We start from the raw sequence: 13,704 nt of genomic DNA, 5'->3' as shown, positions 1-13,704 counted from the left end.
ATAAAGAATAAATAATTTATTTGATTAATATATGATGTGTAATTTGTATAGATTTTATTATATTTTCGCACACTGCATTAAAAAATAAAATAACATTAATATTTATTTTTAAAAAATATATCGAATCATAATTTTATAAAATTAATATTCTATTAAATAATCTGCGCATCGCACGGTTTTCTAACACTACTTACGGAAAGGTCAATATACAAATTATAGTGTCACGTCACGAGTTTACTATCAGATTTTCTAAGCTCCCTTATTAACCACGCAAAGAAAAGCAGTTTAGATAAAAGAAAGCAGATAACAAAAAGAACAGCCCCCCCTGATATTTAGAGGAAAGAGTGTTGTACTCTTCATCAACCGGAGTCATAGAATTGTCCCAATTCTGGTAAAACCATTTTCTCCTATATCCCTCTCTTCTCTTTCTTCTTTCTTCTCACCCCCCGATCTATCAAGAAAACACCCTTCACACCTACTCTTTACCCAGTAACCCCAGATCTTCAATCCCACTGAAATTCTTGTTTCAATTTTCCCAGTTGAGCAGCAGCTTTTAGCTGAGATTGAGTATTTATTATGTGTATGTAGAACTTGTGTACATATGAAAGAGTGACGAGTTGGGTTTAGGAAATTTTTTTGATGGATACACAAAGCTGGAAAGATGTGTACAGGGGCATGTCATCCGATAACATCAAGGGGTTGGTTCTTGCTTTGTCATCAAGCGTATTCATTGGTGCTAGCTTCATTGTTAAGAAAAAGGGGTTAAAGAAAGCTGGTGCTTCTGGTGTCAGAGCTGGTACTAACATCATTTATACTCCCTTTTCAATTTTGAAATAGATATAGAAGATTCATATATAATTGATTTAGTTTGCGTGTACTTGTGAATTTCTTTGCTTTAGTGAATAATAGAGGACTGCTGCTAAAGCAACGATTATCTTTATTGGCAATATTCTTTTTTTAAACGGATGCATACATAAGTTTTACCTAAACAAATGCCACTGGTGGAGCTACATGCAATTAAAGGAATTGAATCCCCTTCTTCGAAAAGTTATACCGCATAAATTGAGTAAAAATAATTTTTTTATTCATATATAGAATTTTGAATTCACTTAACATAAAAGAAATATAGATTTAAATCCCAAATGTGCCATTTTTGAACCTTGTCACAACTCATGGCTCCACTGATGGATGGATAGATGATTTTTGAAGTGAACTATGTTATGGGGATCTTATCAGTTGAACTAAACTGGTGAAGTTCTGAATGTGACAGATGGTCTCATTTATAGTAACCGACTGAAAGTAGAAAGTGAGCCAAGGTTTTATCACAGTTTGGTTACTCCACTCTTAGACGTGATCAGCTTAGGGGCTAGATTGCATGTTACCAAGTACCTTGATGCAGTGTCTAAACTGAATGCTAATTACAATATAATACGTCCAAGGTCCTTTTGCATTGTGGCGTAGTAGTAGCAGTAGATGTTGTTGTATCAGAACAACTAGGAAGAGTTCTGAAAAAGGAATACAAAAAAGGTGCTACATAACCAAGTAAAAAAGTGAGAACTTGTGGTTTAGGATTTTGTAAGCTGGTATATTCAAATTTGTTTGAAGATCAGCTTTAAAGAATTCTTATGAGTTCTCATTAATGATAATTAACTTGAGGTGTTTGGTCTAGAGGTTTAGAGATGGAGCAAATGAACGATGATATTATTGAGCAATAATCTCCTACAAATACATGTATGTAACAAACTAGAGAGAATTTAGGACTAGACTAACATCGCATCTAATCATCTAGATAAGATTCGATAGGTTCAAAAGAATATAAATTCAAATCAAACTCTTCAACTAATGATAAGAATGAATTATATGATTCTAACTAATCGATCTTGCTAGTGCTTATCTTAATACACCCCCTCAAGTTAGGTGTGGTGCAGCGACACCTAACTTGTCTAAGCGGCGTAAGAAGGTTTGCTTGGGCAGCGGCATGGTGAGAATATCTGCAGCTTAGTCGACGAAGAGCAAGTGTTTCACGACAGTGTGATGTCAAGCCGAGTGGTTGTGAAACACATGCCCTATATCGACCAAGTTGCAGAGATTCCCACCAAGCTGCTACGGTGCTACCCAACCCGGTCTTCTTCTGGTGCTTAGATACATCAGGTATTACTGCACCACACATAACTTGAGGGGGTGTATTAAGTTAAGCACTGGTAAGATCAGTTAGTTAGCCTTAGGTTATTCATTCTTATCCATAAATTATAGAGTTTTTTTATTTGTATTGGTTTGAATCTATCTAATCGTATGTAGAAGTTTCAATAATTAGATATGGATCTAGTCTAGTCCTAGATTCTTTCTAATTAGTTACACACACATGTATGTATAGGAGATTTTTTATCATTATTATTATCACTAGAGTTTGCTCCTCTTCTCAAGCTCTTTATGTTGTATCTAATCATCTAGATAGATTCAAAAGAATATAAATACAAATCAAACTCTACATCTAATGAATAACCCAAGGCTAACTAACCGATCTTACTAGTGCTTATCTTAATATGGTCGAGTACCTAGTTCCCCCCTTGGTCTAATAATAAACTTGTTATCCCATCTTTGCTTAATAATAGCCTTTTCCAACTTGAATGTGGAGATAACGTTGACCTCTTTGGTTAACTGTCCCTGCTCTTGATGTTTACTTGGCCATGATACTCATTGTCCTTTCGATGCTATTTAGACTTGGTTGAATCCATTGAATATGAAATGTTAGAGTAATTATTGTTGTTTCAAGTGGTATTTGGACTTGAAATTGGCATGTTGTGGATTGGTAAATGTAGTGTAGCCTCAAATAGTCAACCAACAAATCCATCTATATATGATTGCCAACCCTATTTGCATTTGTTGTTCCATAGTACTATAGTTGCTTGGTTTCAAATATTTTAACCTTAAACATTTGTTGGAAGGTACTCCCATTGTCCCAATTTATATGGCACACTTTGATTTTTAGTTTGTCCCAAAAAGAATGTCACCTTTATATATTCAGGGACAGTTGAACATTAGAACTCCTTTTACCTTTAATGAAATGATGTGTAGCCACACAAATATCCGAGTCTTGTTTTCGATCATAAATTTCAAAAGTCTTTCTTTCTTTCTTAAACTCCGTACCTAATCAAATGGTGCCACATAAATCGGGACAGAGGGAGTAGTTCATTACATATTGCAACTAATCAACCACTTAAGGGCAGCATGCCCAATGCTCAATCTGGGAACTTATAGTTAGAAAATTTTCACACATGATATATTTGGTCATTCATCTACATTCACATTAGTTTTTAGGATTCTTATACTTTACCAAGTGTCTTTTGATCTCCTACATGGTTTATAATGCTTTTCTTTAAAGTCAACATTTGGTGATACACTGTTTCTATGGCTTAACAGAATTTATTTTGCAGGAGTTGGAGGATACTCATACCTATATGAGCCTCTTTGGTGGGTCGGCATGATAACAAGTGAGTTATATACTACAATGCAGTTGTTGGCTTCACATTTTTACCCCCTGTTAAATTAAAGAAATTTGAACACACCCCCCCCCCTTTTATTTCTGGCTTATATGCTTTAAGTTGCATAGTTCTCACTGTTAATGTACATGCTCTATGAAAAAGAACAAGTTTTATGCGTTGTTTGATTAAAATATAACTATTTCTTGCTCCATTAGATCATCCTGCATGTTCTTGTAATATGCATAATGTGATTAAGCCTCTCCCCTTTTTAAGACGCTTTTGGTTCTTTTTTTTTTTAGGCTCTTCTTCTTTTCCCCAATAAATAAAATAAAATTGGAAAATATAGACCAGCTTCAACAAAGAAAGAAACAAGATCTTAAAAAAGAGAAGCTAATTTATTGAACATTATATCGAGCATTACGGTAAACTATAAAGTCTCTTCCTCTGAATGACATGCAGCTGTCTATATCTGAAACTGATCTTGTGTATATGTCCGCTCTCTGAGTTATCTGGTATTCATACTACAAAGTTTTAGGTTTAGAAAGAATAATTACATGAAAACATCATTTGGTGCTAACTATTTAAGTCCACTAACGAACCTGTCTCTCTACAAGCTCCTCCTTAATGCTCATCTTCTGAATTGCTTTACTTGTTCAAGCCAGAGGGGGATCCTCATCTTTCTTATATCCTGGTTGTAACTTTTTCTCGATGAAATTGTGGTGGGAGGGCAGCAAGTTAGTCTGTTAAGAGTTTAGCAAGATCAATCTTAAGATATCCAGTCTAAGACCTTCAATTGGCTTATTATAAATATTCTTCCTGCTCGGATGATGAGGGTGGAATTATGCTGTTCCCATCTGCTCTGTGTTTTCTTCCTTTCCAAATAAGACGTGGTGAGAGGGGAATGACAATATTACTTTTGGATGGAAGGCTCCCTGCAGAGAATAAGAAGAAGGACAAGTGAGGTGGCACTTGGCAGAAGGGCAGCACGGCCTGTAGGGGAAAAGTTGGAGAAAGGCTGTTGCTAGATGAGGCATTAAAGCAACCCATCTGACGGACCCTTGTAGATAACATTGATCAATAGGGTAACTGTACTGGAGCGAATCAAATATCTTTTGTGATCTTAAAGCTCTTGCATCTTTTTGATGCCATTTAATGCATCTACTTGATCAAAAAATTCTGTTAATTCCTTCTTCTCCATTAATCTGATGAAAATTCTTCCTTCCCCAAACATCATGTTGATACCGCATGATTGTCTTTTCTATTAACGTTGACAAGATCGGCATGGACTTGAAATTTAACTGCTTTTCCAGATATTAATGGTTCCATTGACATCAATTGAAGTTTATTTGACCAAAATCTGGTGGCCCTTGGTGTTCTTATCCTACCATTTCTCTTGTGTTCTCTTACTACAAACATAGAACCGTTAAAGGTAAAGTTTCTGTTAAAAATAAATGGTGAAGTTGCCATTATTTGGTATAATAGTTGTTAAAAGGAGAATTGGGTTCTGAATGAAGATGCTGTTAGTACTTATTTTTTGAGAGTAGGTCTTTTATGCAGGATCTGTGAAAATTCTAGACTTATAGCGGAAGTATCTATACAGGTTTGAGACTGAAGATGAACTACTCTGTGTTTGATTTTGTTTCTTGAGGCGTTTCGTGGAGAAAGGATGTATACTGTCTCCAAACTGGCTTTGCAAATATTCTTCCTATGTTAATTGTTCAACCATTTCTTTCTCTTTTTCATTTTATTTGGATCTGATTATTTTGTTTTCTGGCAAGTGTCTGGATTTGATTATTTTGCTGGGGTCTGATTCTGAAGATAGAACTCTGACTGCTTGCTGCTATTGCAACAGTGATTGTTGGGGAGGTAGCTAATTTTGCAGCTTATGCATTTGCCCCTGCTATTTTAGTCACTCCTCTTGGTGCACTCAGTATTATAATCAGGTATAGTATATGTTGTAACTCATCCAGATCTAATTTATGGTTTGATTAATGATTAATTTGTTATTAAACCACAGTGCTGTGCTCGCTCACATTATTTTGAGAGAGAAGCTACACACATTTGGAATTTTAGGTTGTGCTTTATGTGTTGTTGGGTCCACCACGATAGTGTTGCATGCTCCACAAGAACGTGAGATTCTATCTGTGACAGAAGTGTGGGATCTTGCTACTGAACCAGGTAGTTTCTTGGTTCATATTGTTGTTGTTTCTTGTTTCTCCTTTTTCTACCTGATCTCTCGAGCTTAACATCTTTTCAACTCTCCTGCAGCTTTTCTCCTCTACGCAGTGGTGGTGATAATAGCTGTCCTAATTCTTATATTCCACTATCTTCCACAATATGGGCAGACACACATTATGTTTTATATCGGAGTGTGTTCACTAATGGGTTCTTTATCAGTATGTAACTGTTCATATCTGATTTGGTTCTTCCAAATAATTATGCATTTGCGTTTCTCCAATTTCCCACATGTATTTTTCTTATTGAGATTTCAGCTTTACTGTAACAGGTTATGAGTGTCAAAGCACTCGGAATTGCTTTGAAATTGACATTATCAGGAACAAATCAGCTAATATATCCACAGACTTGGGCTTTTACTTTGATTGTCATTGTGTGTATTCTTACCCAAATGAATTATTTAAATAAGGTGATTAACTCCTCCCTTGTGCACTAAGTTTCTCCAATATATCTGCAGTTTGCGTGATAAATTTTGTGCATATCTTGCTACTAATCAGTGAAAAATGTTTGTATGTTGCTAAGATAATAAGATTATGCCAGCCTAGACTTGCTCTTGCAACATTGGCATGATTAAGCATACATTTAACTCAGGTTCATTGTAGAAGTGAAAATAAACAATTAGGAGAATGCAAAGCTGCTTCTTTTTTGTAGGGAATTATTATCTCTATGCTACATAATGAACTATTATAGAAATCCTATCTGATTTCATGACACAGTCGACATTTTTCTTAACTAAAGCTTAGGGCTAACTTCATCTGACCTGGGAGTGTAGTGGTGCCCAGGATCTATAAATAAGATATCTCAGGCTCATCTCACAGATACCTGGGATTTGGAATCTAACTATTAGACCAGAGCGTGGACTGAAGGCTCAAACTTTTGCCGTTTTCTGAAACTAACATTTTATATTTAAAAAATCATAGGAAAAGGCGGCAAATTAGTTATTTTGTGTAATATGAAAGTCACATCATAAAAGCATGATGTAGAATAAGTTGGAACAAAAAAGAAAAAGAAAAGGAACAAGTTGGAAAAGCAGAGAAACTAGTACAGGAGAAAATTACTTTTAGGCTTAAATTCCCATATTTAACTGGGGTGGGATCAACTTGAACAGAGCTTAGTAAGGTTTAAGCTTGGCTTATTTGATGAAGTTCAACCATGTTTGTACATATCTAAGGATCCAACGTCTGAAGGAAAGGCAAAAGTGATTTTTTTATTTTGTTGCGTGCTTATAGTCATTATTTTATCTGTCCCTTCACGCTCTCTTTGATGAATCTTCAATGCAGGCCCTGGACACATTCAATACAGCAGTTGTCTCTCCTATATACTATGTCATGTTTACCTCTTTGACCATTTTAGCCAGTGTAATCATGTTCAAGGTAATAACTTTACCTCATCTTAGACATTTTAATGTTCAGTTTGCTTTGTGAATAATAACTACAAATTGTGCTGGATCTGGAACTTAACTCAGTGAAACATCAAGTTTGCTAAAGCCTTTTCCTGGTTGTTTGATTTTCTTCATCCAGTCCTTTTGGACACTATAAACACGGACATGCATGAAGTTAGGCATATCCAACTATTAGGCCATCTAATAACATTTTGAGGTCTTGGGTGGTTGAATCTTTGAAGGCAATTTGTTCTAATGCTTTAGGACAATGTGAAGCTTTTTGAGCATCCATATTTAATTATTTTCATGGTAGCTTCAAGATATCTTATTCTTCTCGTTGTGTTTGAGTGAACAGGACTGGGATAGGCAAAATCCAACACAAATTGTAACAGAAATGTGTGGCTTTGTGACAATTCTTTCTGGGACTTTTCTTCTTCACAAAACCAAAGACATGGTTGATGGTATGGTCTGCGGTTTTTCTTGTGGTATTTAAGTTGGCATCATCATAGGGTGACCAATTTCTCAATGCATTTCTTAATGGAATCAAATACAGGTCCTGCCATGCTGCCTGTGCGACTTCCCAAGCATGGTGACGAGGAGAATGGTTTTGGACAAGAAGGTATCCCTTTGAGGCGGCAAGATTCCTTGAGATTACCATAATGTATGATTCTTTTCTTTTCCTTCCTTTCCTATTTACTCCCCGCTTCACCAACATGTCCAACTGTTTTAACCACCCAAATTCAGCTGCACCATTCTCGTAACTTTTACTTCTCAGAAGAGACCACACTCAGATTGTATACTACTGGGGCACTGTTTTGTCATATTCAGCGAGGTAAATGAAGGAAGAGCCATTTCACAACGTCTTGGAACCATGGAAATACCAGAAATTTGTTCATGTAATTGCAAAGCCTGTAGTTAATCACACATGATCAGTTCCCAATGTATTTCCAAGCAGATTTGGTTCCACAAGAACTTTCGTGACATACCTGTAAAAATTATGAGTATATTTGATTATTCAAGAAGAACCAGATCTGCTTGGTTGTGGCCCGATTCATCGTTCAGTCACACGAATGAAACTAAGCTAGTTTGGCATTTGTATTAATGGAATTGGTTCTCACTTTGTAATAGAGCAGGCAAAATTAGTTCTATACATCTCATAGATGTAGGATAACTGAGCGCTGGTCTGGGACATAGTCAATGATCATATAATTGTTTGGCCTTGTTCCTTGATTGTTAATGGATTTCCATGCCATTGACATTGTGGGAGAAAGGGAAACAAAACATAACACAGGATTTAACCCGATTATGTTAGTTGACCATAGTTAGTGATAAAGTTAGAGGTGAGAATGTGAATATGATCATGTTAAGTTTTTGAATATTTTTTGAAGTTCCCAAAATTTGGTTTAGGGCAGTTTTTGGGTGAATTTTTTTTCCACTCACAAAATTTCAACTTTTCTTCAAATAAAATACATCACAAATTCAACTTTTAAAAATTATTTTTCAACACAATTTTAAATTTTTTTGGGTCAAGTTTATGTCCAAATGCTGGAAGAGAAGGTCACAGCGAAATTAGTCGTTAAGTGGAAGTGCAATAATATTTTCGCAATATTAATAAACTGGTAGACTTGAACGTGTATATCAAATATTCAAATGTTTGAGTAAACTAACTAGGATTAGTGCATTAGTCGTTTTTCTTATATCTGTTTGGATTGCAAAATATGGGTGAGATGTTCTCACTATTGCGTTCGTTAAAGCAATGAATTGAATGAAAAAGTGAAAACAATTTGTTCGACTAAATTTATTTAATATAAAACTCTTTTATTTCTCAATACCAAAGAGATAGAAAGAAGGGGTTTTGACACAGTTACCCACAAAAACAAAATTATTTACCCTTGTTTACCCATTTGTTTTCCTACTCATAAATTAATTACATTTCCTACCCATAATAGGTTTTGTGGGGAATTTTTTCTTTATTCTCCAATTCTTTTTTATTTCTATGCTTATTTTCTTTTCTTTTTTCTTTTTTTCCTTTTCTCCTTTTCTTTTTTTCTCGTTTTCTTCTTATTTTTTTCTTTTTTCCTTTTCTAATTTCATTTAACTTCTTTTTTTATATTCTTTTTCTCTTCATAATCTAATTTAGTTCAGCTTGAGGAAACAGAATGAGTATTTAAGATACCACTTTTACAATTTAAAATAGTAAAATATTCATATTTTTCCAAAACGAAAATATATAGTGATCTGAGACATAACAAAAAGTAAGTATACTATGTAACATAACAAAAAAGTTAAGTATACTATGTGTAAACATATAAGAAAAAATCTATGAAAAATCTATCCATAATATATTCAAACAGTTCAAAACTTATTAGAAATATGGTAATTACAATATTATTCAATAACAACAACAACATCAACCCAGTAAAATCTCACTGGTAGAGTTTGGGAAGGATAGTGTGTACGCAGACCTTACCCCTACTCCGAAGAAGTAGAGAGGCTATTTCCAGAAGACCTTCGGCTCAAGAAAATAAAAAGACAAAAGGAGACAATATTAGTTTCACAAAAGAAATCATAGGAAAAATAGGAACAACATAAAATTCAGAAGAAAAATGCAAAGCAAAAGCGATGGCTAGTAAATAGGTCCTGAACTAAAAAGCGAAATAGTAAGACACTACATTGCCACTAGCTATTTTAGACAAAAATCCTACCAGACTAGGCTCACAAAGGTACCAGGTATGGCAAGACTCAACTACCTCCTAACCTACAACCCTAATACTCGACCTCCACCTCTTCATATACAGTATTATACATAAAATGAAAACTAATAACAAAACATATTTGAAAAATTTAAGAAAAGAAGAGAGAATATGCGCTTATAGTATAGTCACGAGAGAAATATATTGAGCAGTTCAGACATAAACTAAGAATACGGATATCCCAAGTTTAAATTCTACTTTGGATTTGAAAATTTATTCTAGCTTTTATATATGTAGAACGTTTTCTCAGAAGTTATTCCGTCAGTTAACTCTCCCGGATTATGGTTTGTTAGCAAAGACGCACAATAATGTGAAAGCTTGAAGTACGTCACAAGTTCAACCTTTGTCGATATTTCGTCTTTTACAATTTATGCAACATATTACTATTTACTGAATCTATACTCCTCCAGGATAAGAGTAAAGTTTGCGTATACTCTATCCTCTCCAGACCTCAGTAGTGAGATTTTACTGGGTAATTGTTGTTGTTATTGTTATATTATTATTTGTTTTGAATGTTGATTTATAGTTATTGTAATATTTACATGTAGTTTGCAAAAATATTTAAAAATAAAAAATTAATTTAAATTGAGAGAGGGAGTGAGGCAAACTCATATTCCTTGGAGATCCAACATTGCGCGCATCGAAACACGTACAAGATTTTGGCCAATATTGTCCATTATCTTTGAGGGTAGGTCTATTTTGGTCCCGCAAATATAATCCTAATCATATTTGGTCCATTAAGTATGTTAAAGTGGAGCACCTTTAGTCTCACTGACACAACATATTCAAACACTAACGGTGTTACCCAACTCTGATTCATGAATCAAATCTTCTGCTCTGAAGCAAAACGTTTCCTTTCCTTTTATTGGATAACGCAAATTATCACTTTAATGTCTCATTTTTAGATAATGTCTTCAAAGATTTTAACCTTGAAAAATATCCCCTTTTGTGCCAGTTTTCAATGAGAAAATGACATTGTATAGCCGTTGTAAAAACAATAGCCGAAACAATATATAAAATTTATATATTTTTTGTATATTGCAATGACCCGATAGCTCATCTAGAGTTTTAAACCTTAAATCCATGTTTCGAAGCCTCTGATAGCTTCTTTTAAGCCTTCTTCGAGTTGCGTGCGTAGTCCGGGTATTTTCCGGAAGACTTTATGTTAAAAATTGATAAAATATGAAATTTTGCCTTAAAAATTCATTTGAGTTGACTTCGATCAATATTTTGAGCAAACGAACTCGGGATTCATGTTTTGACGGTCTCGGTGGGTCCGTATCGTGATTTAGGACTTGGGCGTATGCCCGAAATCGAAAGGTCCCTAGCTCGAGTTATCGCTTTTTGTTGAAATTTGAAAGTTCAAAGGCTTAATGACTTTGAAGGTTTGACCAATGTTTGACTTTATTGATATCGGGTCTATATTTTAGTTCTAAAACCCGGTATAGATCCATTACTATATTTATGACTTGTCTGTCAAATTTGGTGAAAACGAAGTTAGTTTGACGTGATTCAGAGTTCGGTTGTTAAAATAGAAGTTCTAAAGTTTTCTTGAAAATTTTATTTGATTTGGTGTCTGATTCATAGTTTTAGGTGTTATTTTAGCAATTTGATCGCGTGAGCAAGTTCATATGTTATTTTTGGACTTGTGTGCATGTTTGGTTTGGAGCCCCGAGGGCTCTGGTGAGTTTCGGATAGGCTGCGGAATGAAATTGGACTTAGAATCATAGTTGATGCATTTAAATTATGGTGTTTGCTTCATATCTCGCATTTTGGATTTTGGTCCGAATTTCGGGTTTGGACTAAGCGAGCCTAGGAGTTGACTTTGTTGACCTTTTCAATAATGGCCTAAATTGAATCTTTTGCAATCGTGAGTAGTTCCTAAGGTTTATTTTGAATTATTTGGTTGGTAATTTGCTAGATTTAGTTGGTTTGGAGACTTGTTTAAAAGGCAAAGCTATGGTTGAGCGTTGAGTTGATCTTTAGAGCGAGGTAAGTGTCGTGGTTAACCTTGACTTGAGGGATTATGACTTGTTTTGCCTATTTGCTACTTGTTTAGATGTTGGGTACAACGTATATGTGAGGTGACGAGTACTTATGTGTTGTTGTTGAGTTAAAGCATGCGGGTGAGACTTGTTTGTTTTGTAATTTATTGCTTTCTTGATCATAATCTCCATGCTTAGACTAGTTTAATTACCAAATTGATCGTTCTTCCCGCATTTATGGATTGTCTATGATAATTGAGTATTGTTTCTAAAGTTGAGGTTGGTTTTGTCGAACCATTGTTGACGTAAAGTTTGTCCTTGTTTATTTCATCTCCCTATTGTTATATGTTCATTATTACATTGTAAGGGTGAGTGTTAATGGATGAAGGGTGATGTCGTGCCACATTTGAAAGTTATGTATGAAGGGTGATGTCGTGCCATATTTGAGAGTTAATGCACGAAGGGTGATGTCGTGCCATATTTGAGAGTTAATGCACGAACAGTGATGTCGTGCCGTATCTATTGATTTATGATGAAAGTGAGAGTAAAAGCACGAAGGGTGATGCTGTGTAGTTTTGTTCATTATGTCTATTCGTTTTGCTGGTTAAGGGCTTATTGACTGTTTCTTATTATCATTCCATGCTGTATTTATCGTATCTTGTACCTCTTTCGCATGTCCCCTCCCAACAGTACATGCTTAGCCTTTATTTGTTGTTATGTTGTACGTATATTATTATCTGCACAAGTTTATTTACGTGGGTGTCTTGTCATAGCCTCGTCACTACCTCGTCGAGGTTAGACTCGACACTTACAGAGTACATTGGAGTTGTACTCATACTACACTCTGCAATTCTTGTGCAAATTTTGGTACTGGTCAGCTGTCCGTGAGGCGTTTCAGCTCGGATTTGCTTTTGGAGACTCGAGATAGATCTGCTGGCGTCCGTAGACCTTGAGGTCCCCTTCCACCTTCCCCTATTTACTGTTCTTATCATTCGAGACAGTTGTACTTATTTCAAACTTTGTATGTAGTAACTATAGAAGCCCGTGAACTTGTGACTCCAGATCCGGGGTGTACTTAGATATTATTGATTTTTATGTCATTCTGCATTCAATTTTAGTTTCATTTCAGCTTAATTGATTTTACTTATTAAAATTGATTTAAAGATCCTCTAACGTTGGCTTGCCTAGCAAGTAAAATGTTAGGCGTCATCACGAATTATTGGTCGTGATACACACACACACACACACACATATATACACGTTTTGTATGTTAATATACAAAAATTATACAAATTTTATATACTTTATCGGCTACCAGATGTAAATAGTTTCTGGCACAGGCTAAAAGTAATAACATGGTTATTCGTTTGCTTCAATAATAAGCCTAGAGGTGATCCTTGCAGCTCTATTTTTTTCTTCTTCAAATTTTAACATTTCTTTTTGGAAAAATCAACCGAAAATTTTAAAATGTACATATATACAAAAAAAAATATAAATTTTATATATTTTTCAGCTATTATTTTTACAGCGGCTATACAATGTCATTTTCTCATTGAAAATTGGCATAGAAGGGGATATTTTCAAGGTCTAAATTTTAGAAGACATTATCTAAAAATGAGGAATTAAAGTGATAATTTGCGTTATCCAATAAAAGGAGATAAAACGTTTTGCTTCAGAGCAGAATATTTGCTTCATGAATCAGAGTTAGGTAACACTGTTAGTTTTTGAACACATTGTGTCAGTAAGACTAAAGGTGCTCTACTTTAGATAAGAGACTAAATATGCTCAGAGTTATATTTGAGGTACTAAAATAGACCCTCCCGCATATTCCCACCGACAATTTCTTCAAAATAAAAAGTTAATAGACT

At 34.8% G+C, this 13,704-nt stretch overlaps 1 protein-coding gene across 3 annotated transcripts; it reads left to right on the top strand.

The window, feature by feature from the left end:
- The first annotated feature begins 294 nt into the window (after window positions 1-294).
- On the top strand, window positions 295-8,244 carry LOC104244770 (probable magnesium transporter NIPA4). 3 transcript variants are annotated; one of them, XM_009800253.2, is made up of 10 exons: window positions 295-796; window positions 3,435-3,491; window positions 5,335-5,425; window positions 5,500-5,660; window positions 5,751-5,878; window positions 5,989-6,126; window positions 6,998-7,090; window positions 7,454-7,559; window positions 7,652-7,759; window positions 7,874-8,244. In XM_009800253.2, the coding sequence occupies exons 1-9, from the start codon at window positions 640-642 to the stop codon at window positions 7,756-7,758; spliced, it is 1,038 nt and encodes a 345-aa protein (XP_009798555.1). In that variant the 5' UTR covers window positions 295-639; the 3' UTR covers window position 7,759; window positions 7,874-8,244. The 3 variants fall into 3 exon arrangements, with proteins under 3 accessions (XP_009798555.1, XP_009798556.1, XP_070006851.1); XM_009800254.2 differs by having other exon boundaries at window positions 7,843-8,244; XM_070150750.1 differs by having other exon boundaries at window positions 7,652-8,244.
- Window positions 8,245-13,704: the final 5,460 nt, after the last annotated feature.

Source organism: Nicotiana sylvestris, chromosome 7 (assembly GCF_000393655.2).
Source record: "Nicotiana sylvestris chromosome 7, ASM39365v2, whole genome shotgun sequence".
In the NCBI taxonomy this organism is placed as follows: domain Eukaryota; kingdom Viridiplantae; phylum Streptophyta; class Magnoliopsida; order Solanales; family Solanaceae; genus Nicotiana; species Nicotiana sylvestris.
Note: the sequence above shows the minus strand (reverse complement) of the source record. Positions and strands in the feature narration are given on the sequence as shown.